At 45.9% G+C, this 27,249-nt stretch overlaps 3 protein-coding genes across 10 annotated transcripts in view; all 3 read right to left on the bottom strand.

Moving 5' to 3' along the window:
• LOC114200660 (protocadherin gamma-C3) overlaps positions 1 to 27,249 on the bottom strand; it is a 155,738-nt gene that overhangs the window by 79,860 nt on the left and 48,629 nt on the right. Inside the window, exons 1-2 of one of the 8 annotated variants that reach the window (XM_088023290.1) lie at positions 4,259 to 6,933; positions 2,453 to 3,006 (exon numbers count right to left, since the gene is read on the bottom strand). The exons of 3 other annotated variants lie outside the window; for them this stretch is intronic. In XM_088023290.1, the coding sequence (XP_087879416.1) occupies positions 2,947 to 3,006; positions 4,259 to 6,673 (2,475 nt within the window). In that variant the 5' untranslated portion in view covers positions 6,674 to 6,933 and the 3' untranslated portion in view covers positions 2,453 to 2,946. Of the gene's footprint in view, positions 1 to 22; positions 3,079 to 4,258; positions 6,934 to 9,333; positions 12,006 to 22,709; positions 25,261 to 27,249 lie in introns of those variants that run through there. 4 more of the 8 variants (XM_088023285.1, XM_088023283.1, XM_088023287.1 and 1 more) reach the window with 4 other exon arrangements.
• LOC148164339 (protocadherin gamma-B7-like) lies at positions 13,036 to 15,485 on the bottom strand. Its single transcript, XM_088023554.1, has one exon. It carries the CDS (start codon positions 15,463 to 15,465, stop codon positions 13,036 to 13,038), a length of 2,430 nt encoding a protein of 809 aa, XP_087879680.1. The 5' UTR covers positions 15,466 to 15,485.
• LOC148164338 (protocadherin gamma-A10-like) lies at positions 17,913 to 20,425 on the bottom strand. Its single transcript, XM_088023553.1, has one exon. The coding sequence runs from the start codon at positions 20,400 to 20,402 to the stop codon at positions 17,913 to 17,915; it is 2,490 nt and encodes an 829-aa protein (XP_087879679.1). The 5' UTR covers positions 20,403 to 20,425.

The following is a 27,249-nucleotide window of genomic DNA, read 5'->3' as shown; positions in this document are numbered from 1 at the left end:
AGAATATTTGATATGTACTCACCTGAATTAATGCATGATTATCTTTAGAGAACGCTGAAGTACCTGACAGCAAAAGAGGCTCGCTTTTCCCACAGCTCTCCTGGCTGATGAGCGTGTCCGCGTAGTTGGGCTGGGGGAAGATCACGTGACTCTCGCACGAGTCCGCGGTCAGGGAGACCTCGTGGGAATAGGTCTGCAGGAAAGCCCGCACCCCGTCCACGCCCACAAAGCGCGAGGCCGGCACGCCCACCAGCCCGCCTCCGGAGGCCTGGAGCAGACGCGACGCGTGCCAGCGCCTCAGCCTGAGCGCCAGCAGCACGATGACAAAGGCCAGGAAGACGCACGAGACTGCCGCCACCGCCACCACCAGATACAGCGTGAGGTCCGAATCGTCTGGGTCGGCGGGGGTCCTGATGCTGCCCAGATCGGCCAGGACTGCTGGGATGTTGTCGGCCACGGCCACGGTGAGCGTGACGGTGGCCGAGAGGGGGGGCTGGCCGTGGTCCTGCACCGCCACCACCAGGCTCTGCTTGAGCGCGTCTCTGTCCAGTAGGGCCCGCGCCGTGCGCACCTCGCCCGTGTGCAGCCCCACCGCGAAGAGCCCTGGCTCGCTCGCCTTGAGCAGGCGGTAGGACAGCCAGGCGTTCTGGCCCGAGTCTCTGTCCACCGCCACCACCTTGGTGACCAGGTAGCCGGGCTCTGCGGAGCGGGGCGCCAGCTCCACACCAGTGGAACCATCGGTGGGGATGGTGGGATACAGGATCTCTGGTGCGTTGTCATTTTGGTCCACCACGAACAGGTTCAGAGACACGTTGCTGCTGAGTGGAGGGTCCCCGCTGTCCTGTGCTATCACTTGCAGATGCAGGTCTTGGAACTGCTCATAGTCGAAGGAACGCAGCGCATACAGAACACCAGTGTTGGAGTTGATGGAGATGTAGGAGGATATGGGCGGCCCGGGAAGGCTGTCCTCGGCCAGTGAGTAAGTGACCTGGGCGTTCACTCCATAGTCGGGGTCAAAGGCGGTCACGGACATTACAGGGGCTCCTCTAGGGTTGTTCTCCACGATATAGGCAGAGTAGAAAGCATCGGAGAAGGCGGGCGGGTTGTCGTTGGTGTCTGCTACTTTCAGTGAGATATGAGTTTCCGTGGACAGGGGCGGACTTCCTCTGTCACTGGCGGTCACTGTGATGTTGTAGCTAGGAACCTGTTCCCGGTCTAGGAGTGTGTCTGTCACTAAACTATAGTAATTTCCATAAGACTTTTCTAATGTAAATGGCAGGTTCCCTCGGATGAAACAGATCACTTGTCCATTTTCCCCAGAGTCTTGATCATTTACATTTAAAAGGGCAATTAATGTTCCTCTGGGAGAGTTTTCCAGAATGGAGCTGGAGAGAGAGGTGACAACTACTTCAGGGGCGTTATCATTCACATCCAATACTGTGATCAAGACTTTGGCTTGTGCAGAATACCCTGCGTTATCAACTGCTTGCACTTCCATCTCGTAGGATTCCGATTCCTCGTGGTTCAGCTCCCCTATTGTTGAAATTGTCCCTAGGTTAGCATCTAGTTTGAAAACTTGGGCTGCCTTGTTGTCCACATAACGGAAGGAATATATCACTTCCGCATTGGCTCCTTCATCAGGGTCGGTGGCACTTACCAGAAGCAGCTTAGTGCCTATGGACACATTCTCTGGAACGCTTACGCGGTACTCAGACTGAGCAAATACTGGTGCATTGTCATTCACATCAACTACCATCACATGGATGCGCGCGGTGCCTGTGCGGACTGGGTCACCCCCATCGGAGGCGGTGAGAACAAGGTGATGAACAGCCTTCTGCTCCCGGTCCAAGGCGCGCTCCAAAACCAATTCTGGGTACTTGTTACCATCCGCTCTGCTTTGCACGTCCAGGGAGAAATGAGTATTACTACTGAGTCCATAGCTCTGGAGAGAGTTCTTCCCGATATCCAGATCCCAAGCATGGGGAAGAGGAAACCGCAACCCAGTGGCTGCGTTTTCACTCACTTTTATTTCCAATTCATCTTCCCGAAAATAGGGGGCATTATCGTTAATGTCTCTCACTTCTACCACTACCCCATATATTTTTACTTTATCCTCCAACAGAATCTCCAGATTTAATTGACACTTTAAGACGCCCATACAGAGCTCTTCCCGGTCTATCCTGCCTGTGGAGATTAGGCTGCCGCTTCGAAGGTTCAGAGCGAAAAGTTGAGTCCTACCTCTGGAGACTATACGGACTCCGCGCTCTTCTAGTTCCTGGGGCTCCAACCCCAGGTCCTTGGCGATGTTTCCCACCCTAGAGCCTTTCTCCAGCTCCTCAGGAACCGAATAGTGAATTTGGGCGCATCCGGTTTCCCACAGAATCCCCAGGAGAACTCCCAGCAGGACAAGCCCTTTGCAGTCCTGATGCAGTCGCTCAGGAATCATCGTCACTTTCCTGGAGGATATTACTTCCAATTCTTCCCTAGACCACCAAAGTCAGGACCAGTTTTCCCCGTCTTCAGAATCCAGCAGTTTCTTCACATTTCTGGAGATGGTTAGTTTCTATCTGGGCTTTGTGCTTCAGGCGCCTGCAGGGCAAGCAGGAGGCGAGCAGGATCTCTGTTTTTCTCTCCCTGATTGGTGAACAGCGGCGCTCAGAGTCCTAACCAATTACTGCACAATCTTGAACTCCAGGAAGGATTTTTGGTTTTTGTACCTTAAATAGCTCCACCTACTGTTCTTCAAATAGGGATGAAAGTAGAGCCAACTAAAAAACTACAGCGTTCCTTTTAATAGAAATTTCAGTCAACTTCTTTGTATTTTTCAAAAATTTTTCATACAGAGCCGCTTTCTTGAGATTTTCTGTAGCTGTATTGTTTTGCCAATGAACTTTTAAATGAATGTGAAGTTTCCAACGTAATTTTAACCGTATAATTTTAGTGCACCTAATTTGATATCACCACCCCCAAAAAACACCTATTATGGGACATCTTCCTAGGCGTTTCCTATTTTGAGAAATCATATAATAGAATAAATTAAACTTTCTCAGTTGGCTGTAATAAGGGACAGATTTTTACAGATTTTTAAAATATACCTAAATAGAGGAGCTATTTTAAAAGGTTGTCAATATTTAATATTTAGAAATCAAAATTTCACAATATAGAAATCTAAAAATAAATGCAATTGTATACATTATCAGAAGCACACTGACAAGAAGTCAAGTGAGCAAGACACATTAACATTTTTAGGACAAAACTGAAGCATTTCAACTTGCATTTACTGGAAATAAGGGTAGTACCTTACAACTTACTAATACATTATATTTCAAAATCATGTTTGAGAAAATTAGCAATCCAAAGAATATTATAAGCTTACCTTTTTCTGAGTAACAAACCCAATTCCATTTACTGAAAATGACTGGTAATACATTTGAAAGCCCATTAAAATATAGGAAAAAATTCTCACTATTCTGCTTTCATGAATGTAAATGTTTGGATTCTGAGGATAAGCATATTTGACAGGCATGCCACAACATATCTTTAAAACTGGGAGGAAATCTACAGGTAGTTCTGATAAAAGACTGGGAATAAAACTGGCCTATTCAGTGAGATTCAAAGAATCCCTAGCAAATGTAATGGAGTATTATCAAAATATTACCCTGTCCTTTAAAAATAAAACTTGTCAGGGCACCTGGATGGCTCAGTGAGTTAAGCATCTGCCTTCGGCTCAGGTCATGATCCCAGGGTCCTGGGATTGAGCCCTGAGTTGGGCTCCCCGATCAGCGGGGAGTCTGTTTCTCCCTTTCCTTCTGCCCTCTCCCCAGCCAGTGCTCTGTCTCTCAAATAAATAAATAAAATCTTTAAAAAATAAAACTCTTCTTGTGCATTTTCCTCTCACTTTGTAGTTATAAAGAAAAAGCCTTATATACTCAAGATATTGATGTTCTGAGAAAGAAACACCCACAGAAAGAAAACAGTTATGCCTCAGTGACAAATATTTCTGTGGCAACAGCATAATACCCACTTGTCACCATAAAGGAGATATTGTGTGTATGTGGATAAAGACTATCTCAGGTAAAATTGTCAAAATATTTCAAAATACTTGAGGGCTAATAATGAAGTTACTGGCCCACAGAGAAAGAAAAAGAAAATACTGAGAGTGGGTAAGCAAATGAAGTGATAGTAGATAGGATCTGTTTAGGACTTCTTTTGCCAAAATGTTTTGAAAATTAAACCAAACCTGTTTATTGACACTCACGTGAGCAGAATCATCAGTGTGAGAATTTAATTTGTTATTCTCCTCAGTGAAACTTATTACCAAAGAAGCTTCATTAGAGAGTTCTTGTCGGAGGCCCATTTCTGACGTCATAGTGAGAAAATTAAGCCTTGCTTTCTGAGAATCAGAGGCAACGTACGTATTGTAGGAATAAGGCAAAGTTCCCCGGTTGTAGTTGGGAGAAACCCCTGGTCCAGTCTTATAACAGAGACCAGGCTGAAAGCAGCCCCAGGCAGCGGGGCGGGAGGAGCGTCCCAGGCGCAGGGCAACAGCCAGAATCACCGCGAGGAGGAAGAGCACCGAGATCAAGGCCAAAGACACCACCAGGTAAAACTGCAGCTCAGCCTGGGGGTCAGAGGGCGCCGGGCGGTCGCTGACATCTGGCAGCACTTCTTGTAGGCTGTCGGCGAATACCAGGAGCAGCGTGGCGGTGGCCGAGAGGGGCGGCTGTCCCCCATCCCGCACAGCGACCAGCAGGCGCTGGCGGGCCGCGTCCCTGTCGCCCAAAGAGCGCGCCGTGCGCACCTCGCCCGTGCGCAGCCCCAGGCTGAAGAGTCCCGGCTCGCTGGCCTGCAGCACGTGGTACGACAGCCAGGCGTTGTGTCCCGAGTCGGCGTCCACAGCCACCACCTTGGTGACCAGGTAGCCGGGCTGCGCGGCGCGCGGCACCGTGTCGAAGAGCGCCGAGCCGTCGGGCCCCAGCGCCGGGTACAGCACCCGGGGCGCGTTGTCGTTGCGGTCGCCCACCAACACGCGCAGGCTCACGTTGGCGCTGAGCGCGGGCGAGCCCTGGTCGCGGGCCTGCAGGGTCAGCTCGAAGGCGCGCAGCTGCTCGTGGTCGAAGGCGCGCTGCGCGAACACCACCCCGCTCTGCGCGCTCACGGACACGTAGGACGCCAGCGCGCGTGGCTCCAGGTCGCTGTTCACGATGGAATAGGAGACGCGGCCGTTGGGTCCCAGGTCTGGGTCGGAGGCGCCGACTTGTGCAATGGAGGCACCCGGAGGGTTGTTCTCGGCAATATGGACCAAATACAAAGCCTGTTCAAAAACTGGAGCATTGTCGTTGACATCTGCGATGTGCAGAGTGATGCTTGAGCTGGAGGAAAGGGGTGGCTTTCCCCTGTCAGTGGCTGTGATGGTGACATTGTATGAAGGGGTCTTCTCCCGGTCCAAGGACCCATCTGTTACAAGCTTGTAGTAATTATTGGCAGAAGATTCAATTCTGAAAGGAACTGTTTCTTTTATGAGGCATGTGACCTCTCCATTTTTGCCCAAATCTTTGTCATGTGTTTTGAACAGAGCAATCACCATCCCATGTTCTGCGTCCTCGGTTATGGAATTAGACACTGAAGTGAAAATAACCTCTGGGGCATTGTCATTCTCATCTAAAATTTCTATTATAATTTTACATTCAGTGGCCATGCCTCCACCATCCTTGGCTTCTATGCTCATAGTATAACTACTCCTGATTTCGAAGTCTATAGGACCTTTGGATTTAATTTCTCCATTTTGATGGTCTAGCATAAACATATTTCCAATATCTCTTAGTGTTTTGAAGGAGTAGGTGATCTCTGCATTGATGCCCTCATCCTGGTCGATGGCTGTCACCTTTAGCACAGAGGTGCCCAAGGGCAAGTTCTCTGGAAGGCTAACTTTGTACACATCCTGACTGAACACTGGGGGGTTATCGTTGGCATCAGTGACCTCAATCCTGATTTGAATGGTGCCACTTCGGACTGGGTCACCCCCATCCACTGCGGTCAGGACTAGAAAATGGGAGCTCTGGTGTTCCCGGTCCAGGGGCTTCTCCAATATTAATTCTGGGGCATTCTTGCCTTCAGTCTTATCCTTCACCATCAGAGAGAAATACTCATTATAGCTGAGTTGGTAACTCTGGAGAGAGTTAGGTCCTACATCTGCATCTATAGCAGATTCCAGACTAAACCGAGTTCCTAGAATTGCAAGTTCATTGATTTGTAAAACAATGCTATTTTGGGGGAAATACGGTGGATTGTCATTTATATCTTCTATCCTCACCATTATATGAAAAACATTTAGAGGATTCTCTGCCACAATCTCAAGGGGCACAACACACAGAGTGCTTTGGGGACAGAGCGACTCCCTATCTATTCTGTCACTGACAAGTATGTTGCCATTCTCCCTGTTTATGGTAAAGTATTGTTTCTCTGCACTAACTCTGAGGTTGCGGTTCAGTAAATCCCTTACTTGCAGCCCCAGGTCTTCAGCAAGGTTCCCTACTACTGAGCCCCTGGCCATTTCTTCAGGAATAGAGTAGCAGATCTGCTCAGAGAGCCCCCCACAGAAAAAAGGCAGCAGGAAGGGAAAGAGTACTTGCCGCTGCCTGGTATGACTCCTCTGCTTCGCCCTAGTTCCCATCCTTTTCTTCGCTGCTGCAGCCTCAGATGTTACGAAAAGATGCTTTACCGATTGTGTTTAAAATATTTACTGCTAATGCGTAGAAAACTTAACACTCTGTTCCAAGGCATTCCATTCCATATTCCAGAATCATTTGCTGAGCAGAGAGCACGAATCTGGGCTTTATCTCCTTTCAGAACTGCTTCCGTGACTGCGCAGAAAACCACTTAGGTAGATCGTGGACTCCAGTTCTTGCAGCGCATTGGCCAACAGCGGCACTCGGAGTCTACTTAGAAAACTGCAGTCCGAAGCCTTGCAAATAATGAGATTCGCTATTCTGACAGATTTGTTGGACTGATGTATAGGGAATGAGGTAATAACTGAGTTTTGGATGTGTCTATTTTCTAGTGTTTACTATCAAAGAAGGTTCCTTAGAGATCTGATTCTACAGAAGAGTCATTAACCCAGTATAGAAAAGTTTATCTTTTTCTAATCAGAGGCAGAGCACATACTGGAGGAATAAAGCAAAGTCTTCTCTCCAGACTTAGAACAAAGACCACATGGTAAAATAGCCTCACCAAGTGATATGGGGAAATTTTTACAGCCATGAAATAATACCCAGTATTAGCTTCAATCTTATGTGCAGATAATTTTCCTCCTCCTTTGTCCAGAGCAAACTGGAGGAGAGCTCAAAGGCATAATCAGGATAAGGATGACCAATGACATATAGCCTTCCTTGCTACTTATAAGAGAGATTTATGAAAGGGATTATTAACTATTGTATACCTTCACCATAAACAGAATATAAAAGCATACCCTAGTAGGTTACCATAGGAATTTAATGACATGCAAAAATGTGAGGTGTTCTATTTTTATCCTTCTCTTTAACTGGACCACATGTTGTACCATAACAGAACTTTATCACTACCTCTGAGTCAAAATAACTGTCTTAATCTCAAGTTTCAAAGCTAACCTTTCTTTTTTGTTTTCCAAGATTTTGGTTGCCAGCTCCTAACTGTTCAGACGATGTTTTAAAAATATATATGGAACAACCTCCTTCTCCCCACAAATACTTCATATCCTTTTTTTCATCTAACTTCAATTCAAGTAAAACGCCTTAAGTCTTTTTTTTCTGTTTGGAATTCCATAGGCATAAAATTTATCCCTACATGCTCAAGGCACTCTGACATTTTTCTTGATGTTGGGACAAATTTAGGCATCTGTTGCAGGATTTCCCTCTCCTATAGTTGAAATTCGTTTTGCCCAAACATTAGACAATTATAGTTAAATATATTAAGGTCAATACCTAAATGAGAAAGGAAAACTTGAAAGGGAACCTGAACATGTAAATAATCTGGGTCAAATGTTTCAAAGCGGCATGAAGAGTGCTAAGCTGAACTGATTGTGATGATTCCTGTGATCAAATATCCTCAAAAATTTCCTTTCCTCATTTGACTTTCCTCGACATTGTTTCAGGTAACATGTAGGTCATTAGGTAACTACAAGGGCTTCAATTACAAGTTGGTTCTGAATATAAGGATTGAATATACTTACATATAATACAAAATGAATTTTCAAAGGAAATAAAAAAGGAATCCATGACTCACAGGCATATTGAAAACAGACAACAAAAAAAGGAAATACCAAATAGGAATACCAGCTAAATCAGTTTCATAAGGTCCAAATAACTACTGCATCTCTTATATTTACAAACTGGTCCACATCAGTAAATCTGAAAAATGTAAGCATGTTTAGCCAATTTGTAAATAACTTTTTGAGAAGCACTGGATCAAAATTATTTCTGCAAGTGAATTTACCACATTAAAAAATCTTGAACACACACTAAAGTACAAGTAAGAGAATAAAAGGAAATAATACCAGTTCAACAATTCAACTACTCAGAACAATCAAATGACTGCACTGTAGAAACAGAAAAGATGTCTAGAACTTGAGGGGGGAAAAGTGTACATTTTCTCTACCAAGAGAATCTAGTAGTAAAAAGGCAGTCAATATATCTGTTTTGGTAGTATAAATAAAAGAAAGTTGAAATAATCAACATAAACATATCACCACCCATCAAAGATCAAAATAGATTTCTTTCATGCTCAGAGAAAAGCTTACATCTGTAAACACCTACATGTAAGTGTGTATATATGTGTGTATAGATAAGGAAAAGAGCTACAGAGTGTATCCCACTGAATGAAGAGGGCCAAATTTGAACATTAGAAGTAAAGCAAATAATGGTAGAATATAATTATGAATTAGGGAAGGCAATGTGAAGTTGTAATAGGGAAATAAATAAAAACTGTGAATCATTAATTTGAATCCTAACCAGTTTACATTGATAGCCACAAGACACTGATGATAGAAAATTTTACTAGAATTTAACTTATTATAAAGCAAGCCATGATAGCTGAACTAGACCTTTAGAATCAAAAGAGAATATACCATAGGGGAGGGAAAAAACTTTCTTAAAAATGATGGTAATTTGTTGAAAGATAAAGTACAGGAACTCACATGTATTGCTCTAAATATGTATGAACTGAATATGTTCCCTCCCCCCACACTAAAAACAGGGTTGGTTTTTGTCTTTGTTTTTTTATGTTGTTTTGTTTTGAAAAAGCCATTTAAAAGACTTGTGCGGAGATACTAGCAACTCAGAGTCAGGTAATAAATCTCACCTGATTATTCGTGGAGTCGAGATTGCCTAAACCAGCAGCCGAATCTTCAGCTATCAAGAGTGGCTCGCTTTTCTCACAGCTCTCCTGACTGAGGAGCGTGTCCGCGTAGTTGGGCTGGGGGAAGATCACGTGACTCTTCCGAGAGTCCGCGGTCAGGGAGACCTCGTGGGAATAGGTCTGCAGGAAAGCCCGCACCCCGTCCACGCCCACAAAGTGCGAGGCCGGCACGCCCACCAGCCCGCCTCCAGAAGCCTGGAGCAGACGCGACGCGTGCCAGCGCCTCAGCCTGAGCGCCAGCAGCACGATGACAAAGGCCAGGAAGACGCACGAGACTGCCGCCACCGCCACCACCAGATACAGCGTGAGGTCCGAATCGTCTGGGTCGGCGGGGGTCCTGATGCTGCCCAGATCGGCCAGGACGGCTGGGATACTGTCGGCCACGGCCACGGTGAGCGTGACGGTGGCCGAGAGAGGGGGCTGGCCGTGGTCCTGCACCGCCACCACCAGGCTCTGCTTGAGCGCGTCTCTGTCCAGCAGGGCCCGCGCCGTGCGCACCTCGCCCGTGTGCAGCCCCACCGCGAAGAGCCCTGGCTCGCTCGCCTTGAGCAGACGGTAGGACAGCCAGGCGTTCTGGCCCGAGTCTCTGTCCACCGCCACCACCTTGGAGACCAGGTAGCCGGGCTCTGCGGAGCGGGGCGCCAGTTCCACGCCGGAGGAACCATCGGTGGGGATGGTGGGGTACAGGATCTCTGGCACGTTGTCATTCTGGTCCAGCACGAATATGCTGACAGACACATTGCTGCTGAGTGGCGGCTTCCCGCTGTCCTGCGCTGTCACCCAGAGCTGCAGGTCACGGAACTGTTCATAGTCAAAGGAGCGCAGTGCGTACAGGGTGCCAGTGTCTGAGTTGATGGAGATGTAGGAGGATAAAGGTTCTCCCTGGAGGGTATCTTCCACCAAGGAATAAGTGACCTGGGAGTTCTCATTGCTGTCCAGATCTATCGCCATCACTGAGAAGAAGGAGGCTCCTCTGGCGTTGTTTTCAGGTATGTAGACAGAGTAAGATGAGTCAGCAAAAGTTGGAGGATTATCATTGTCATCTGCTATATTTAGTGAAATGTGAGTTTCTGTAGACAAAGGCGGGAATCCCTGATCTGTGGCTATCAAGGTTATATTATAGCTGTGGACCTGCTCCCTGTCCAGCATTCTGGTTGTTACCAACTTGTAATAATTTCCGTAAGTCTTTTCCAACGTAAAAGGCAAACTGTTAGGAACGAAACATGAGACTTGACCATTTTCCCCAGAGTCTTGATCTTGCACATTTAGAAGAGCAATAACTGTACCTGGAGGAGAGTTTTCCAGAACTGAATTAGTAGAAGATGTGATAGTTATTTCTGGAGCATTATCATTGACATCCACAACTGTGATCAACATCTTAGCAGTGGTGGAGAGACCTCCACCATCTTGGCCTTGAATTTCCATCTCATAGAATCTATATTTCTCAAAATCCAGAGACCCTCGTATTAAGACTTCTCCAGTTTGAGAATCTAACTGGAATATTTCAGAAATTTTGCTTTCCATATTCTGGAATGAATACACCACTTCCCCATTGATTCCCTCATCTGGATCAGTTGCATTTACCATGAGCACCCGAGTTCCAGAGCTGAGATTCTCAGGAATACTAACTCGATATACAGACTGTGTAAACTTTGGTACATGGTCATTTACATCGAGGACCACCACATGAATGGCAACAGCACCCTGGTGGATGGGATCTCCTCCATCGAAGGCTGTGAGGAGGAGGCGGTGAGCAGCCTCTTTCTCCCGGTCCAGACTCCCCTCCAGCACTAGTTCGGGATTCTTGGCCCCATCCGTTCCGCCTCGCATTTGTAAGGAAAAGTAACTATTAGGATTGAGCTGGTAGCTCTGGAGGGAGTTCATTCCTACATCTGGATCCCTAGCGCCAGGAAGGGGAAATCTGGATCCCGGAGTTGCGTGTTCACTGACTTTTATCTCTATTTCCGCCTCCTGGAAGCTGGGGGCGTTATCATTAACATCCATTATTTCCACCTCCACTCCGTAAATCTTCAGGGTATCTTCCACAAGTATCTCTATATTTAAAAAACAGGAAGACAGTGTCTCACAGAGCTCTTCCCGGTCTAACCTACCTGCAGTGATCAAGCTGCCACTTCGCGGATTCAGAGCGAAAAGCTGCATCCTATCTCTGGAGATGATGCGGACTCCGTGTTCCGCCAGCTCCCAGGGTTCCAGCCCCAGGTCCTTGGAAATATTGCCCACGAAGAAGCCTTTGTCTGTCTCTTCAGGCACCGAGTATCGGATGTGCCCTGCCCCAGATTCCTGTAGCGTCCTCAGAAAAATGTACAGGAGGACCAGCCCCCTGCGGTCCAGGCGCAGTAGCCGATTTCCCATAGCAGTAAGCTGAGCCTATATTCCCTGATTTCTTGAACTGTTTTGTTCTGAATCAGCTTATGTATCTACGAAGTTCCGTAATGACTGCATCCAAAATATATCAGAGAGCGAACTACTTTAAGTGTCCAGCATCAGGATCTGTGAGTATCCGTATTATTCGGCTTTGTGTTGTAGAGATGGGGGAGGGAAGGACTGCCGCTTACAGCTTTCCATTCCCTGATTGGTGAAGAGCGGCGCCTAGAGCCGAATCTTATTATTGCAACGAGTAAAGAAAACCCAAAAAATGTGTCTTTCCCAGAAGTTATTACACACTTCTTCGAGAATTACACATATTTGTAACACTGAAAATTGCACACAATAAAGAGTTGTATAATGTGATGTTAAATGTTAAACAAGAGAACTTAATAAAAGGAGTAATTATTAAAAGAGCTTGCTTAATTAAAAAAATATTTTCAAATACTACTGGAACTGAAAACTTGCAGGTTAGATTTGCTTCCTATTGATTTTTACCTACTGAAGGGAACAGCATTTGTGGATGTGGAACTAGCCAAGTTCCAAAAAAATATCACGAGACCGCATGACTATAATCCCTACCAATATTTTATTGAGTAAAATAAACATTTGAGAAAATTTGGATGGCATTAGGATTGTCATTTAAAATACCATGGCATAACACTATAATTGTGTTCCATATTCTTAATTAAGAAGTATTCAATTTCATGGAAAATTTGCCTGAGATTTCTATATATATTTTACTTTAAATTGCATAGCAGAAGGACTGCAGCATTGTAAACTTTAGTCTAAACAGTTATACCATTAGGTTTGACCTAGGTTTACTTTTAGGAACTTTATCAAGAGATTGAATCTAGAATCATTATTTTTATTTATTTATTTTTAAGTAAGCTCTATGCCCAAGTAGGGCTTGAACTCATAACCCTGAGATCAAGGGTCGCATACTCTACCAACTGAGCCAACCAAGCCCCCTGAATCTAGAATCTTTAAATAACAATGCTATAGGGGCGACTGGGTGGCTCAATCGATTAAGTGTCTGCCTTCAGCTCAGTCATAAGCTGGGGGTCCTGGGATGGAGCCCCCGAATATGGGCTCCCTGCTCAGTGGAGAGTGGGCTTCTCCCTCTGCCCCTCCCCCTGCTCATGCTCTCTCACTCTCTCGCTCACACTCTCTCTCGAATAAATAAATAAATAAATATTTTTAAAAATAACAATGCTATATTGGAATATTTTGGCATATTATAATACAAAAGTCATTATTTTAAATACTCACCTGTTTAAAAGTCTTATCTGCTTCAACGTTAGTAATTAAAATGCTAGCCAATAGCCCCGAAGGGCTATCTTTGTTAAGAATATCTTGTGTGGCTGGAAAATGATCAACAGATGTGAGAAAATTAAATTCCGGATTACTTTGATCCCCTGGCACACATAAATTATAGGCATAGGGCAATGTTCCCTCACTGTAGTTGGGGGGAATCTCGGGTCCAGACTTGGACCAGAGAGCAGACCCAAAGCAACCCCTTGCGGCGGGGCTGGAAGAGCTTCGCAGGCGCAGGGAAACGGCCAGAGTCAATGCGAGGAGGAAGAGCACCGAGATCAAGGCCAAAGACACCACCAGGTAAAACTGCAGCTCAGCCTGGGGGTCAGAGGGCGCCGGGCGGTCGCTGACATCTGGCAGCACTTCTTGTAGGCTGTCGGCGAAAACCAGGAGCAGCGTGGCTGTGGCCGAGAGGGGCGGCTGTCCCCCATCCCGCACAGCGACCAGCAGGCGCTGGCGGGCCGCGTCCCTGTCGCCCAAAGAGCGCGCCGTGCGCACCTCGCCCGTGCGCAGCCCCAGGCTGAAGAGTCCCGGCTCGCTGGCCTGCAGCACGTGGTACGACAGCCAGGCATTGTGTCCCGAGTCGGCGTCCACCGCCACCACCTTGGTGACCAGGTAGCCGGGCTGCGCGGCGCGCGGCACCGTGTCGAAGAGCGCCGAGCCGTCGGGCCCCAGCGCCGGGTACAGCACCCGGGGCGCGTTGTCGTTGCGGTCGCCCACCAACACGCGCAGGCTCACGTTGGCGCTGAGCGCGGGCGAGCCCTGGTCGCGGGCCTGCAGGGTCAGCTCGAAGGCGCGCAGCTGCTCGTGGTCGAAGGCGCGCTGCGCGAACACCACCCCGCTCTGCACGCTCACGGACACGTAGGACGCCAGCGCGCGTGGCTCCAGGTCGCTGTTCACGATGGAGTAGGAGACGCGGCCGTTGGGTCCCAGATCCGGGTCCGAGGCGCTGACTTGGGCAATAGAGGCGCCTGGAGGATTGTTCTCGGCCACGTGAACCACGTAGGAGGCCTGATGGAAAACCGGCGCGTTGTCATTGACGTCGGTGATGTGTAGGGTGATGGTAGTGCTGGAGGAGAGGGGCGGCTTGCCCCTGTCAGTGGCTGTTATGGTGACATTGTATTCCGGAGTCTGTTCTCGATCTAGGGGTCCATCTGTCACCAGCTTGTAGTAATTATTAGATGAAGAATGAATCTTAAACGGAATATCTCTGCTTAAATTACATGTGACTTCTCCATTTTCCCCAGAATCCTGGTCCTGTGTTTTGAAGAGAGCCACAACCATTCCTGGATGGGAATCCTCCAAAATCTGATCAGAGAGAGAAGTGATGATTATTTCAGGGTTGTTGTCATTTTCGTCTAGAACTTCTACGATTACTTTACACTGTGTAGAGAGGGATCCTCGGTCTTTGGCTTCTACATCCATGGTATATCTTTCTACTTCTTCAAAATCCAAGGGTTGATGAGTTATAATGTTTCCTGTAGCAGAATCCAGAGAGAACACGTGCTGGGCTTTATTAGCTACACCAAGGAATGAGTAGGTGATCTCAGCATTGAAGCCTTCATCTCGGTCAGTGGCGCTCACCTTCACCACCAAAGTGCCTGGGGGCACGCCTTCCCGAAGACTGACCCTGTACATATCTCGGCTGAACACTGGGGGGTTATCATTGGCATCCACCACCAGGATTTGGATTTGAGCTGTGCTGCTTCGTGGTGGATCCCCACTGTCTAAGGCTGTCAGCACCAGATGATGAGAGCTTTGTGTTTCTCGGTCCAGGGTCTTCTTCAGTACTAATTCTGGATATTTGCCACCATCAGGACTGTCTTTCACCACCAAGGAGAAATACTCATTAGGACTTAATTGGTATTTGCTTAGTGAATTCATGCTAATATCAGGATCTTCTGCAGACTCAAGAATTGTTCTGGTCCCCGGGGTGACAGATTCACTGATTTCTAAATTTATTTCATCTTTATGGAATTGAGGGGCATGGTCATTAATATCCTCAACAACCACAATGATATGAAAAATATTTAAAGGATTTTCCACCACGGCTTCCAACTGCAACTCACATCTTCTTCTCTCTTTGCATATCTGCTCACGGTCTATTCGGTCCTTCACCAGTAAGTCCCCGCTCTCCGCATCTACACTGAAAAGCAGCTTCTCTGTGCTAACTCGCAGCTTCCGAGCCGACACATCCAGGACGCTGAGCCCGAGATCTTTGGCGAGATTCCCCACCACCGAGCCCTTGGCCAGTTCCTCGGGAATGGAGTAGCGGATCGGCTCGCAGAGCGCGGGGTAGAACAAAGGTAGCAGGAAGGAAAACAGTACCTGCAGCCTGCCGGCGGGGCGCCTCTGAACACAGCTCCCTCCCATTGCGCGCTCTAGTTCTCACTGGGTCCCAGTCTCTCGAGCTGGAGAAAGTGCACGCTATCACACTGGTAGCATTCGTCCCAGAACATACAGACCCTCCAGTCTTGGGGCTGGGAATCTTTGTATGCTGGGGAAAGTCTGCGCAGCCCGGAACCCGGTGTAGAAGTGGGTTCTTTCTCTTTATGTTGTTGCCAGCACAGGAAAACCCAGGCTAGAGGCTGAGGAATCCCGGGCGACAGCACTTGCCCTGTACTGGCCGACAGCGGCGCCCAGAGGCTTTGTGTGGAACTGCAATATAGTTTTTCTCTATTTCAGGAAATCTTTTAATTTTTAATTTTTTAAATTTTAAAAACATTTTAATTTTATGTAATCTCTTCACCTGACGTGGGGTTCGAACCCACAAACCCAAGATCAAGAGTTGCATGTTCTGCCGACTGAGCCAGCCAGGCACCGGAGGAAATCTTTTTTTAAATGTTAGGTGATACCAGCTAAAATATTGAATCTTATTTCTCATTGATTTCATTTTCATCATGAAACATGTTTCACATGGTCAAAATTATCATATGTTTTATACGTTAAAATTTACATAAACTTTGAACAGGTAAAATGATTTTCAAAATTCAAAAAAGCACAGAAGAATATAGAGAGGAAAGTAGGTCTTCTATCCCGTGGCTCATTGCTATCCAGTTCTTCCATCCAGAGGCAATCACTGTTGTTCCTTTTAAAAGTAGTTATCCACAAAGGCTAATACTGAAGATAAGCAAAAAACTTTTTCATCTTCAGTCCTAGCTTATATTTAGCTAGAAAGTATTAATCCATCCTCCATATTGAGGAACTAGAAGGCAGTAATTCCCATATTCATTACAATCATCTAGAGGATTCTGTACTGCTTTGATGTAATAATACTTAAAAACACTTGGTTACAATAGCTACCATGTCAAAAGAGTTTTTTTTTAAAAACCTGTGTTTTTCAGAACAATAAAATTATTTCCAATAGATGCATAATAATTTTGACTCTCCCAAAGCCAGAAATTTAAAATGTCTGTGTCCATGATGTAAGCTAATAAGTACAACCCAAAAGGATGTGCTCTCCTTCCACAGACCTATTGTTCAACAAATGTTGGATGACATGTCATGGTCTCATAAGTATTTTGAGACACATTAGGGCATTCTTTGACTTTATGCTACCATATTAGTTTAGAAGAATATTAGTAATAGTTAAAAGTAAGATATCAGGGGTGCCTGGGTGTGTTAAGCGTCTGCCTTTGGCTCAGGTCATGATCCCAGGGTTCTGGCATTGAGGCCCGCATCAGGCTTCCTGCTTCAAGAAGCCTGCTTCTCTCTCTCCCACTCCCCCCACTTGTGTTTCTGCTCTCACCATCTCTCTCTGTCAATTAAATAAAATAAAAGTAAGATATCAAACCAAATACATCACCATCATCACTAAATGGACTCATTAGTAACTCTACTGATCGTTTGTTTAGAATAATTTTGTGTACTTCTCTGCTTATATTCAGATCTCCCACAGAAGTGATATTTCTTGACTTTGTTTATTGTGACTTAATTTCAGAGTTTTCAGATATTCAGGTGGGTCTTCTTTCTTGTACATTGAAGAGCCACTGAAATACTGTTGGCACACATCTTCTGCAGCTGTTCTTGGGAACATGTACAAATCTGTCTCCCCAGTCTATATTTTTTCAGCCTTAGAGATCGGAGAATTTAACAAAAAATGCTGACAGCAGAACCCAAAATTTGCTTCATTTAACCTTCTGTAGGTTCTCTAGAATCCATACTGAGCAAGGAAAGTCAAATTAAAATGCTATGTCTTTCACATAACAGTATGAAAATAGAATCACAAGCAAAAAGGATGCTGCCTTGTTACCAATGATGGAAAAATTTAAGGACACGGTGTTATCAATTGTTAATAAAATATTAATGAAAAATTCAAATCTCTTTAGGAAGCATATTCAACTGTAACTGTCGCTACAAGGTAAAGTTTGAAAAATAAAACCACAAAAGTGTTGAGAAGTGGTGTTGTGAGGCGCCTTGTATTGGCATTGTTTCCAGTGAAGCTAATGCATTTGTTTCTGATATTCACCTATTCTTACCAGACCCGCCTTCAAAACAAGAGCTAGGGTTGCCTAAGGGGCTAGGATTTCAGCACGTGGCCAAAAGAAGTGCACATAAATTGAGAGACACTTCTGTATGGAAATCCTCTCAGGAATTGTCATATTGTATTCAACAAAACTATAAAATAGAAGATTCTGCAAGGCCATTCATAACAGCCTGTGACCACAGCCCTTCATTGGGATTAGGTGACTATTGACCAGAAAGTTAAAACATACCAACTTCAATAACCATCAAGTTCTACTCTTCATTGTTTTAGCAAGAAAAAAGTAACATTAAAACGGAAAAAAAAGTGAAACAATAAAGATCAGAATTTTCTATCATTATGCTGTAAACCTAAAAGTAATGCCAATTATAATTCTTAAAAGGAGAGTAAAACTAGAACTCACTGGAACCAAAGGGGTATCTTCTACAGGAAACTTCGAATCATCTAACAAAGACAAAGGATCCTTTTTCCCACAGCTCTCCTGGCTGATGAGCGTGTCCGCGTAGTTGGGCTGGGGGAAGATCACGTGACTCTTTCGCGAGTCCGCGGTCAGGGAGACCTCGTGGGAATAGGTCTGCAGGAAAGCCCGCACCCCGTCCACGCCCACAAAGTGCGAGGCCGGCACGCCCACCAGCCCGCCTCCGGAAGCCTGGAGCAGACGCGACGCGTGCCAGCGCCTCAGCCTGAGCGCCAGCAGCACGATGACAAAGGCCAGGAAGACGCACGAGACTGCCGCCACCGCCACCACCAGATACAGCGTGAGGTCCGAATCGTCTGGGTCGGCGGGGGTCCTGATGCTGCCCAGATCGGCCAGGACGGCTGGGATGTTGTCGGCCACGGCCACGGTGAGCGTGACGGTGGCCGAGAGAGGGGGCTGGCCGTGGTCCTGCACCGCCACCACCAGGCTCTGCTTGAGCGCGTCTCTGTCCAGCAGGGCCCGCGCCGTGCGCACCTCGCCCGTGTGTAGCCCCACCGCGAAGAGCCCTGGCTCGCTCGCCTTGAGCAGGCGGTAGGACAGCCAGGCGTTCTGGCCCGAGTCTCTGTCCACCGCCACCACCTTGGTGACCAGGTAGCCGGGCTCTGCGGAGCGGGGTGCCAGCTCCATGCCAGTGGAACCATCGGTGGGGAGAGCAGGGTACAGGATCTCTGGTGTGTTGTCATTCTGGTCCAGCACGAATATACTCAGTGACACATTGCTGCTAAGTGGTGGGTCCCCACTGTCAGTGGCAATCACCTGAATCTGTAGATCACGAAACTGTTCGTAGTCAAAGGATCGAAGTGCATACAGGACTCCTGTGTCAGAGTTTATGGAGATGTAGGAGGACAGAGGTGCTTCCTGGAAAGTGTCTTCAGCTAGGGAGTAAATAACCTGAGCATTCTCGAGGCTGTCCGGGTCATGTGCAGTCACTGAGAAGATGGAGGCACCTCTAGGGTTGTTCTCCAGGATATAGGTGAAGTAGGAGATGTGGGAAAAGGTGGGTGGGTTATCATTAATATCTGCCACTTGCAGGGTGAAGTGAGTTTCCATTAATAGTGGTGGATTTCCTCCATCTGTGGCCATCACTGTAATATTGTAAGAGGATACCTGTTCCCTGTCAAGGGTTCTGTGTGTCACCAGTCTATAATAACCGTCGATGGATTTTTCTAACTTAAATGGTAGAGTCTCTGATATGGAACAGGTGACCTGTCCATTCTGCCCAGAGTCTGGATCATGCACGTTTAAAAGGGCTATAACAGTCCCCAGAGGTGAGTTTTCCATCAGGGGACTAAACAGAGATGTGATGGCCACCTCTGGACTGTTGTCATTTACATCTTCTACTGTAATCAATACTTTTGCCATTGCAAGATATGCTCCTCCATCTTCTGCTTGTATTTCTAATTCATAGAAATCTGTTTCTTCATAATCTAGATTTGCTGATAGTTTTATTTCCCCAGTATTTTTGTTTAGTTGGAATTTCAACAATTGCGTGTCAGGTGATTTTCGGAACGAATATGTTACTTCTCCATTGGCTCCTTCATCCCTGTCTGTGGCAGTGACTGTCAGCAGCTGTGTGCCCACAGGCAAGCTCTCCAGAACACTCACATGATATTCTGGCAATGTGAAGACTGGTGCGTTGTCATTTGCATCGAAGACAGTCACACTGATGAGAACCGTACCAGATAGGAGAGGGTTGCCCCCGTCCATGGCAGTGAGGACAAGGTGGTGCACTGCCTCTTCCTCCCGATCCAGGGCGTGCTCCAGCACCAGCTCTGGGTATTTGACTCCATAGGCATGACTTTGAACTGCTAAGGAGAAGTGCTTATTGGAGCTAAGCTGGTAGCTTTGGAGGGAGTTCACACCCACATCCGGATCAACAGCTTCCAGGAGAGGAAATCGCATCCCTGGAGCGACATTTTCATTAATTTTTACATCTACATTTTCTGCTTGGAATTTTGGGGCATTATCGTTGATATCAGTTACTTCTATTTCGATCCCAAAAAGTTTCACCCTATCTTCCACAAGAATGTTAAAATTCACCAGACACTGCGCGCTCTGAGCGCAGAGCTCCTCCCGGTCTATCCTGCCCGCGGTGACCAAGAGGCCGCTTCGCGGGTTCAGAGCGAAAAGCTGCGTCCTACCTCTGGAGATGATGCGGACTCCACGCTCCGCCAGCTCCCGGGGCTCCAGCCCCAGATCCTTGGAAATGTTGCCCACGAAAGAGCCTTTCTCCAGCTCCTCAGGAACGGAGTAGCGGATCTGCCGGGCTTCAGCCTCCCATGACAGACCGAGAACAAGACAGAGCAGAACCAGCGCGGTGCGGTTGGAGCGGTTCGTTTTAGCAGCCATTGTTGTCTAGTCAAGGAATTCTTGCCAAGTACTCACTGGGCACGTTGTGTGTTTTGACCGATTCCTTTTTCTTTCCCTGGCTTCAGAGAGCCTCGGTAGCCTAGGCACCTTAAATTCTGGAGTGAGTTTTGCTGCAGCTCTGCAGCCGGTTCGTAGGAACTGAGGAGCTTTGTGTAGTCAGAGCCCTGAGAATCCGGATTGAGCGCGGGCTGCGCTTCTCTCCTAGCAGGCGAACAGCGGCGCTCAGAGTCCTCAGAAGTTACTGCACCCACTGGGTATGCAATGGACAACAAACGCTACTCTTTTGTTGGATATTTTATTTTATTTTACAATACTTCTTTGGTTTCTCAACTGATATCCCTTAAGCCAACTACTATTTGTACGTTTCTCACTGAGTAGGATAAATGGGATGAAAGTACTATAAAATATTAAATGAAAATAACTGGTCAAGTATACATCTGTAACACTTATTTTCTCAGTAGAAACGTACCCACTTTAAAAGGTTAAGTAATGTCTAGTCTATTTCTTATAAGCTTCTAGCTATATTCAGAAAAGTCTTATAATCTTATTTGAAATTTTGGCTGAAATGGTCCCATTATGTTTAGTAGACATTCATTTAGAGACTATATGAGATATATCCCTTATAATTCACTTATAATTTTTATTTTAGCTTTAACTAATCAAACAATTAATTAAATTTGTTTAGCATTAATATTGTGGAAAAGGTTTTCAAAATATTCTTCTTTCTAAAATAGTTTTATTGAGCCTTCGTGAATTTTTTGAAAAAATGTTTATTATAGGCATATATAATTAGAAGTTAATTTGACTATTTAAATGAATTGAACAAGTAACCACAAACTAAAAGAAACATAACATGCCTGTGTTGTAATGCGAAGAAAAATATCTATAAGAATTTCAAGCTACAATTTTAAAGACAAAGTTAGACTCATGATGTATGTTTTTTTAAAAAATAAATATTTACTCAGATGACCTGTTTTCATCAGAGCATTGATGCCAACATAAACAATCTCTTCTTTTGGCATTTTGTATGGAAGCCTAAAGTGAAGCGGTTCACACATCTTCAATTGTATGTGCCTATCAACCCAGCAGCAGTTCTCTCCTCAAAGGTGAGGAGTTGAAAGGTCCACATCTTTCCTCTTTTTTTTTTAAGATTTTACTTATTTATTTGAGAAAGAGAATGTGAATGAGTGAGTGAGAGACAGTATGAGTAGGGGGAGGGGCAGAGGGAGAGGGAGACTAGCAGACTCCCCGCTGAGAAGAGCCAGGACACTGGGATCCTGACCTGAGCTGAAGGCAGATGCTTAACCGACTGAGCCACCCAGGCGCCCCTAGGTTCACATCTTTCATTCAGAGAACAAGTTCAGAACTGTTTATGTCACTACACCCCCCACATCTTTCATTCAGAGAACAAGTTCAGAACTGTTTATGTCACTACACCCCCCAAGTATGGAACTCTTCAAAGATTTTATGTTTTGTCTTCAAAGGTTTTATATCAGACAATCAGAGACAGAGAGTGCATGCAAAAGGCAATGATGTCTCATTTGCTTCCTTGGAAATTCATTATCTTGCAATGTAGAAGAAAAAAAGATTATGAAAGAGACAATTTAAACTCCAAGAAAAGATAAATATAAGAAAACAACCAGAAAAAACAAAAGAAGAGAAAAAATTCTTCTAGGGTAGTTAGTATTAAGTTCTGGGGACCATAGAAAACTCGGCAATGGAAAACAAGTTCTGACTCATCATCCAAGGAAAATACATACATCTACAACTTCCCATAGCATTTCAGAGACTTGTGGATCTGCTCATCAGCTCCCCTCAAATGCTTAGTTTTTTAAACTATTAAGATAAAGAAAGATACCTAAATGTACCCAGGATATTATTTACAATAAATGTTTCTTTGAAACAAGCACTTGCTTTGATACTTAATGCATAGCTTAATATTATTAAACTCAAAATATATAAGTAGGATATGGAAAATTCATCTTAAATCTTATCAGATTTGAATAATTAACTATTAATGTATTTGGTAAGAAGCCACTGCCTGTTTTGCTAATCTGAACTTGACTAGATATCCCCAATTTAGTGACATTATTTCTGAATTATAGAGCAACTTATGAACCAAGTAAATCTTGAAAAATATAATCAGCAAAAAGTAAACATTGAGAAGACAAAAAGGTGATTGGTTACAGATTTTCTAAATACGATTCTATACATAAAAATGCAGTAGTATGCCTGAAATAAGAGAAACGAGTAGAATATTTCAGAAGACACAAAAGTGGAACTCACCGGTGTGAGAGTCTCAGGATATGCAGTCAAATCATGCCCACCCTGAAGTGGAATTAAGGCCCCAGATGACTCACCACAAAGTAGTATATCTTGTCCTGAACTCAACTGCTCATTGCACGTTAGAAAATTAAACTCTGTCTTTCCAGTATGGGCAACGCACAGATTGTAGGAATAAGGCAAAGTCCCTTCACTGTAGTTGGGAGGAACCACAGGTCCTGACTTGAAACACAGACCCGGCTGAAAGCAGCCCCAGGCGGCGGCAGGGCTGGAAGAGCGTCTCAGGCGCAGGGCAACAGCCAGAATCACCGCGAGGAGGAAGAGCACCGAGATCAAGGCCAAAGCCACCACCAGGTAAAACTGCAGCTCAGCCTGGGGGTCAGAGGGCGCCGGGCGGTCGCTGACATCTGGCAGCACTTCTTGTAGGCTGTCGGCGAATACCAGGAGCAGCGTGGCTGTGGCCGAGAGGGGCGGCTGTCCCCCATCCCGCACAGCGACCAGCAGGCGCTGGCGGGCCGCGTCCCTGTCGCCCAAAGCGCGCGCCGTGCGCACCTCGCCCGTGCGCAGCCCCAGGCTGAAGAGTCCCGGCTCGCTGGCCTGCAGCACGTGGTACGACAGCCAGGCATTGTGTCCCGAGTCGGCGTCCACCGCCACCACCTTGGTGACCAGGTAGCCGGGCTGCGCGGCGCGCGGCACCGTGTCGAAGAGCGCCGAGCCGTCGGGCCCCAGCGCCGGGTACAGCACCCGGGGCGCGTTGTCGTTGCGGTCGCCCACCAACACGCGCAGGCTCACGTTGGCGCTGAGCGCGGGCGAGCCCTGGTCGCGGGCCTGCAGGGTCAGCTCGAAGGCGCGCAGCTGCTCGTGGTCGAAGGCGCGCTGCGCGAACACCACCCCGCTCTGCACGCTCACGGACACGTAGGACGCCAGCGCGCGTGGCTCCAGGTCGCTGTTCACGATGGAGTAGGAGACGCGGCCGTTGGGTCCCAGATCCGGGTCCGAGGCGCTGACTTGGGCAATAGAGGCGCCTGGAGGATTGTTCTCGGCCACGTGAACCACGTAGGAGGCCTGATGGAAAACCGGCGCGTTGTCATTGACGTCGGTGATGTGTAGGGTGATGGTAGTGCTGGAGGAGAGGGGCGGCTTGCCCCTGTCAGTGGCTGTTATGGTGACATTGTATTCCGGAGTCTGTTCTCGGTCTAGGGGTCCATCTGTCACCAGCTTGTAGTAATTCTTAGAAGAGGAATAAATCTTGAAAGGAATATCCCTTCCTATGTTACAGACAACTTCTCCATTTTCTCCGAAATCCTTGTCCCGCGTTTTGAAGAGAACCACCACCATTCCTGGAAGAGTATCTTCCAAAATTTCATCAGAGAGAGAAGTGATGATTATTTCGGGGTTGTTATCATTTTCATCTAGGATTTCTACGATTACTTTACATTGGGTAGAGAGACCACCTCCATCCCTTGCTTCCACTTCCATGGTGTATCTTTCTGTATCCTCAAAATCCAATGACTGGTTATTCTTAATCATACCTGTTTTCTCATCCAGTGAGAACATGTGCCTTGTGCTCTGAGCAGTACTCCTGAAGTAGTAGTTTACTTCTGCATTGACCCCTTCGTCTTTGTCAGTGGCTGTCACCTGCAACACGGAGGATCCGGGGGGCAGATTTTCACTAACACTGACTCTATATTCATCTTTGCTGAACACCGGGAAGTTGTCATTGGCATCCCTGACAAAGATTTCTATTTGAGTGGTGGCACTTCGTGGTGGGTCTCCCCCGTCCAAGGCAGTCAATATCAAGCGATGAGAACGCTGCTTTTCCCGGTCTAGGAGCTTCTCCAAAGATAACTCTGGGTATTTACCACCATCGGAATTAACTCTAATCATTAATGAGAAATAAGGGTTAGGATTTATCTGATAATCTTTAACTGAGTTCATGTTTATATCGGGGTCAGTGGCAGGGTCAAGGGATATTCGTGCACCTTCAGATACAGATTCACTGATTTCTAAATTTATTTCATCTTTATGGAACTGAGGAGCATGATCATTAATATCCTCAACAACCACAATGATATGAAAAATATTTAAAGGATTTTCCACCACGGCTTCCAACTGCAACTCACATCTTCTTCTCTCTTTGCATATCTGCTCACGGTCTATTCGGTCCTTCACCAGTAAGTCCCCGCTCTCCGCATCTACACTGAAAAGCAGCTTCTCTGTGCTAACTCGCAGCTTCCGAGCCGACACATCCAGGACGCTGAGCCCGAGATCCTTGGCGAGATTCCCCACCACCGAGCCCTTGGCCAGTTCCTCAGGAATGGAGTAGCGGATCGGCTCGCAGAGCGCGGGGTAGAACAAAGGTAGCAGGAAGGAAAACAGTACCTGCAGCCTGCTGGCGGGGCGCCTCTGAACGCAGCTCCCTCCCATAGCGTGCTCTAGCTCTCGCTGGGTCCTAGTCTTTCCAGAAAGCTGAAGAAACTGCAATCCACGGGATCACTGGAAGAACATTCCGACCATGACAGGCGGAGCTGTAAATCTGTGTATGTTGGGCAAAGCCTGCGCAGCCAGGAGCCTCAGTGTGTGAGCGGGTTTCCTTCCGTTTGTGTTGGTGACTGAGCAGGAAAACCCAGGCTTGAGGCTGAGGAATCCCGGGCGACAGCACTTGCCCTGTACTGGCCGACAGCGGCGCCCAGGGGCCCCATGTGGTACCGCAGTCTGATGTTTTCCTTTTGAATCCAATTTTTCTCTAGACTATCTCTAGAATATAAATATTGTTCTTCGAAACTCCTATATAAATTTCTATAAATTCCCTGTACTCTGAGAAGTGCTCCTGAAGTAGTAGTTTACTTCTGCATTGGCCCCCCCCTCATCCCAGTGAGTGGCTGTCACTGCAATAGAGCGGACTTGGAGGCCAATTGTATACATAGAGAAATATGTATAAGAGAAATATATATAGAAATATATATAATGATATATTTTTCTCTATATATGTAGAATATGTATACATTGCTATTTGAAAATGCACTTATATAAGAGCCCGAAATTTTAGTTTTACTAAAGTTTTACAGTTGTATGTACTTAGTGTTTTAAAGAAATTTATTATGCAAAAATTTCAAACTTATACAAAAGTAGAGAGTATTTATTGACTCTTCATATACTCATCACCCAATGGCAATAACGATCAACACAAGGCCATCTTCATTCAACATACATATTGTACTCCCTCATTATTTTGAAGCAAATCCAAGATATTTTAACTCTTAAGATGAAATATTAAGATAAGCAAAGATTTTAGTCTATTTTGTTACATAAAATGCTACCAATGTAAAAGTCCTATCTCATTTGAGAAAAGTAGAATTCAGCGTTTTCCCCACTCTGCCCAGTATTCCATGCAGTGAGCTTGCAAGTGATATTACTAATGGTAGAGAATAGTAGTAACCTATCATGATATACAAACCTTCATCAATATCTATTTTTTCCCAAATTAACGCATATTTAATATTTATGAATACTAAGTACAGATGGTTATTCCCCAGGACAGAAACTTCAAGTGACAGTTTCCCAATTGCACAGTTAAAACTATGACCCTGGGGGGGCCTGGGTGGCTCAGTCATTAAGCGGCTACCTTCAGCTCAGGTCATGATCCCAGAGTCCTGGGATCAAGTCCCGCATCGGGCTCCCTACTCCGCTGGAAGCCTGCTTCTCCCTCTCCCACTCCCCCTGCTTGTGTTCCTGCTCTCACTCTCTCTCTCTCTCTAATAAATAAATAAAATCTTTGAAAAAAATATGACCCTGAAGGATGCTTTAGTTTTTTTTTCTTACTAGCTTAGGAATAGAGTATTTGAAATAATTATGTCTGTATGTCATAATGGCTTTCCAGACTTGTTAACCCTATAGCCAGTGTGTTTAGAATAGAATTTTGAGTCAACTTCAAAGCTTATTTTTAAATTCTCCTGGAGGGGTGCTTAGGTGGCTCAGTTGGTTAAGCCTCCAACTCTTGATTTCAGCTCAGGTCATGATCTCAATGTCATGATATCCAGCCCCCCTTCAGGCTCCGCACTGAGTGCAGAGTCTGCTTAAGATTCTCTCCCCCCTCTCTGTCCCCCCCTTCACTCTCTCTCTCAAAAAATAAATCATAAAAAAAAAAGTCTCCTGGAATGTCATTTTTTACTTGAAATGACATTGTTTAAAATCAAAGAAAATATTGTTTTCCTTATAGCTAAAAGCCAGTAAAATATTTTTAGAACCTTCTCCAGCAGGTCCTGAGAATATTTTCCTAAATTGTCTCCCTTATCCAGATTTATTTCTAGCCTGGAGATTGGAGAATTGAGCCATAAATAACAGACAGTTGAGGAATAATTTTTATCTCCCTTGTTTTGTCCTCTCTCAGTGTTCATTCTTAGAAACCCCTCTAAGTGAAGTGTCATTCTTCCTCAACAGTGATCTTTAAATTCAAACAACCTCTACAAACATGTAATCTGAAAAACATAACCTCAAAGGGGTGTTGTCCTATCATAGAAACAGAAAAGCAGAAGCAGAAAAG

The sequence above is a fragment of the Eumetopias jubatus genome, unplaced genomic scaffold (genome assembly GCF_037043125.1).
Source record: "Eumetopias jubatus isolate StellerSeaLion01/CBP00866 unplaced genomic scaffold, mEumJub1_p1.0 scaffold_5, whole genome shotgun sequence".
NCBI classification, from domain to species: domain Eukaryota; kingdom Metazoa; phylum Chordata; class Mammalia; order Carnivora; family Otariidae; genus Eumetopias; species Eumetopias jubatus.
Note: the sequence above shows the minus strand (reverse complement) of the source record. Positions and strands in the feature narration are given on the sequence as shown.

Bases quoted from the DNA above. Each gene is read 5' to 3' on its own strand.
- LOC148164339 (XM_088023554.1), bottom strand. From the start codon at position 15,465: ATGGGAGGGAGCTGTGTTCAGAGGCGCCCCGCCGGCAGGCTGCAGGTA.
- LOC148164338 (XM_088023553.1), bottom strand. From the start codon at position 20,402: ATGGCTGCTAAAACGAACCGCTCCAACCGCACCGCGCTGGTTCTGCTC.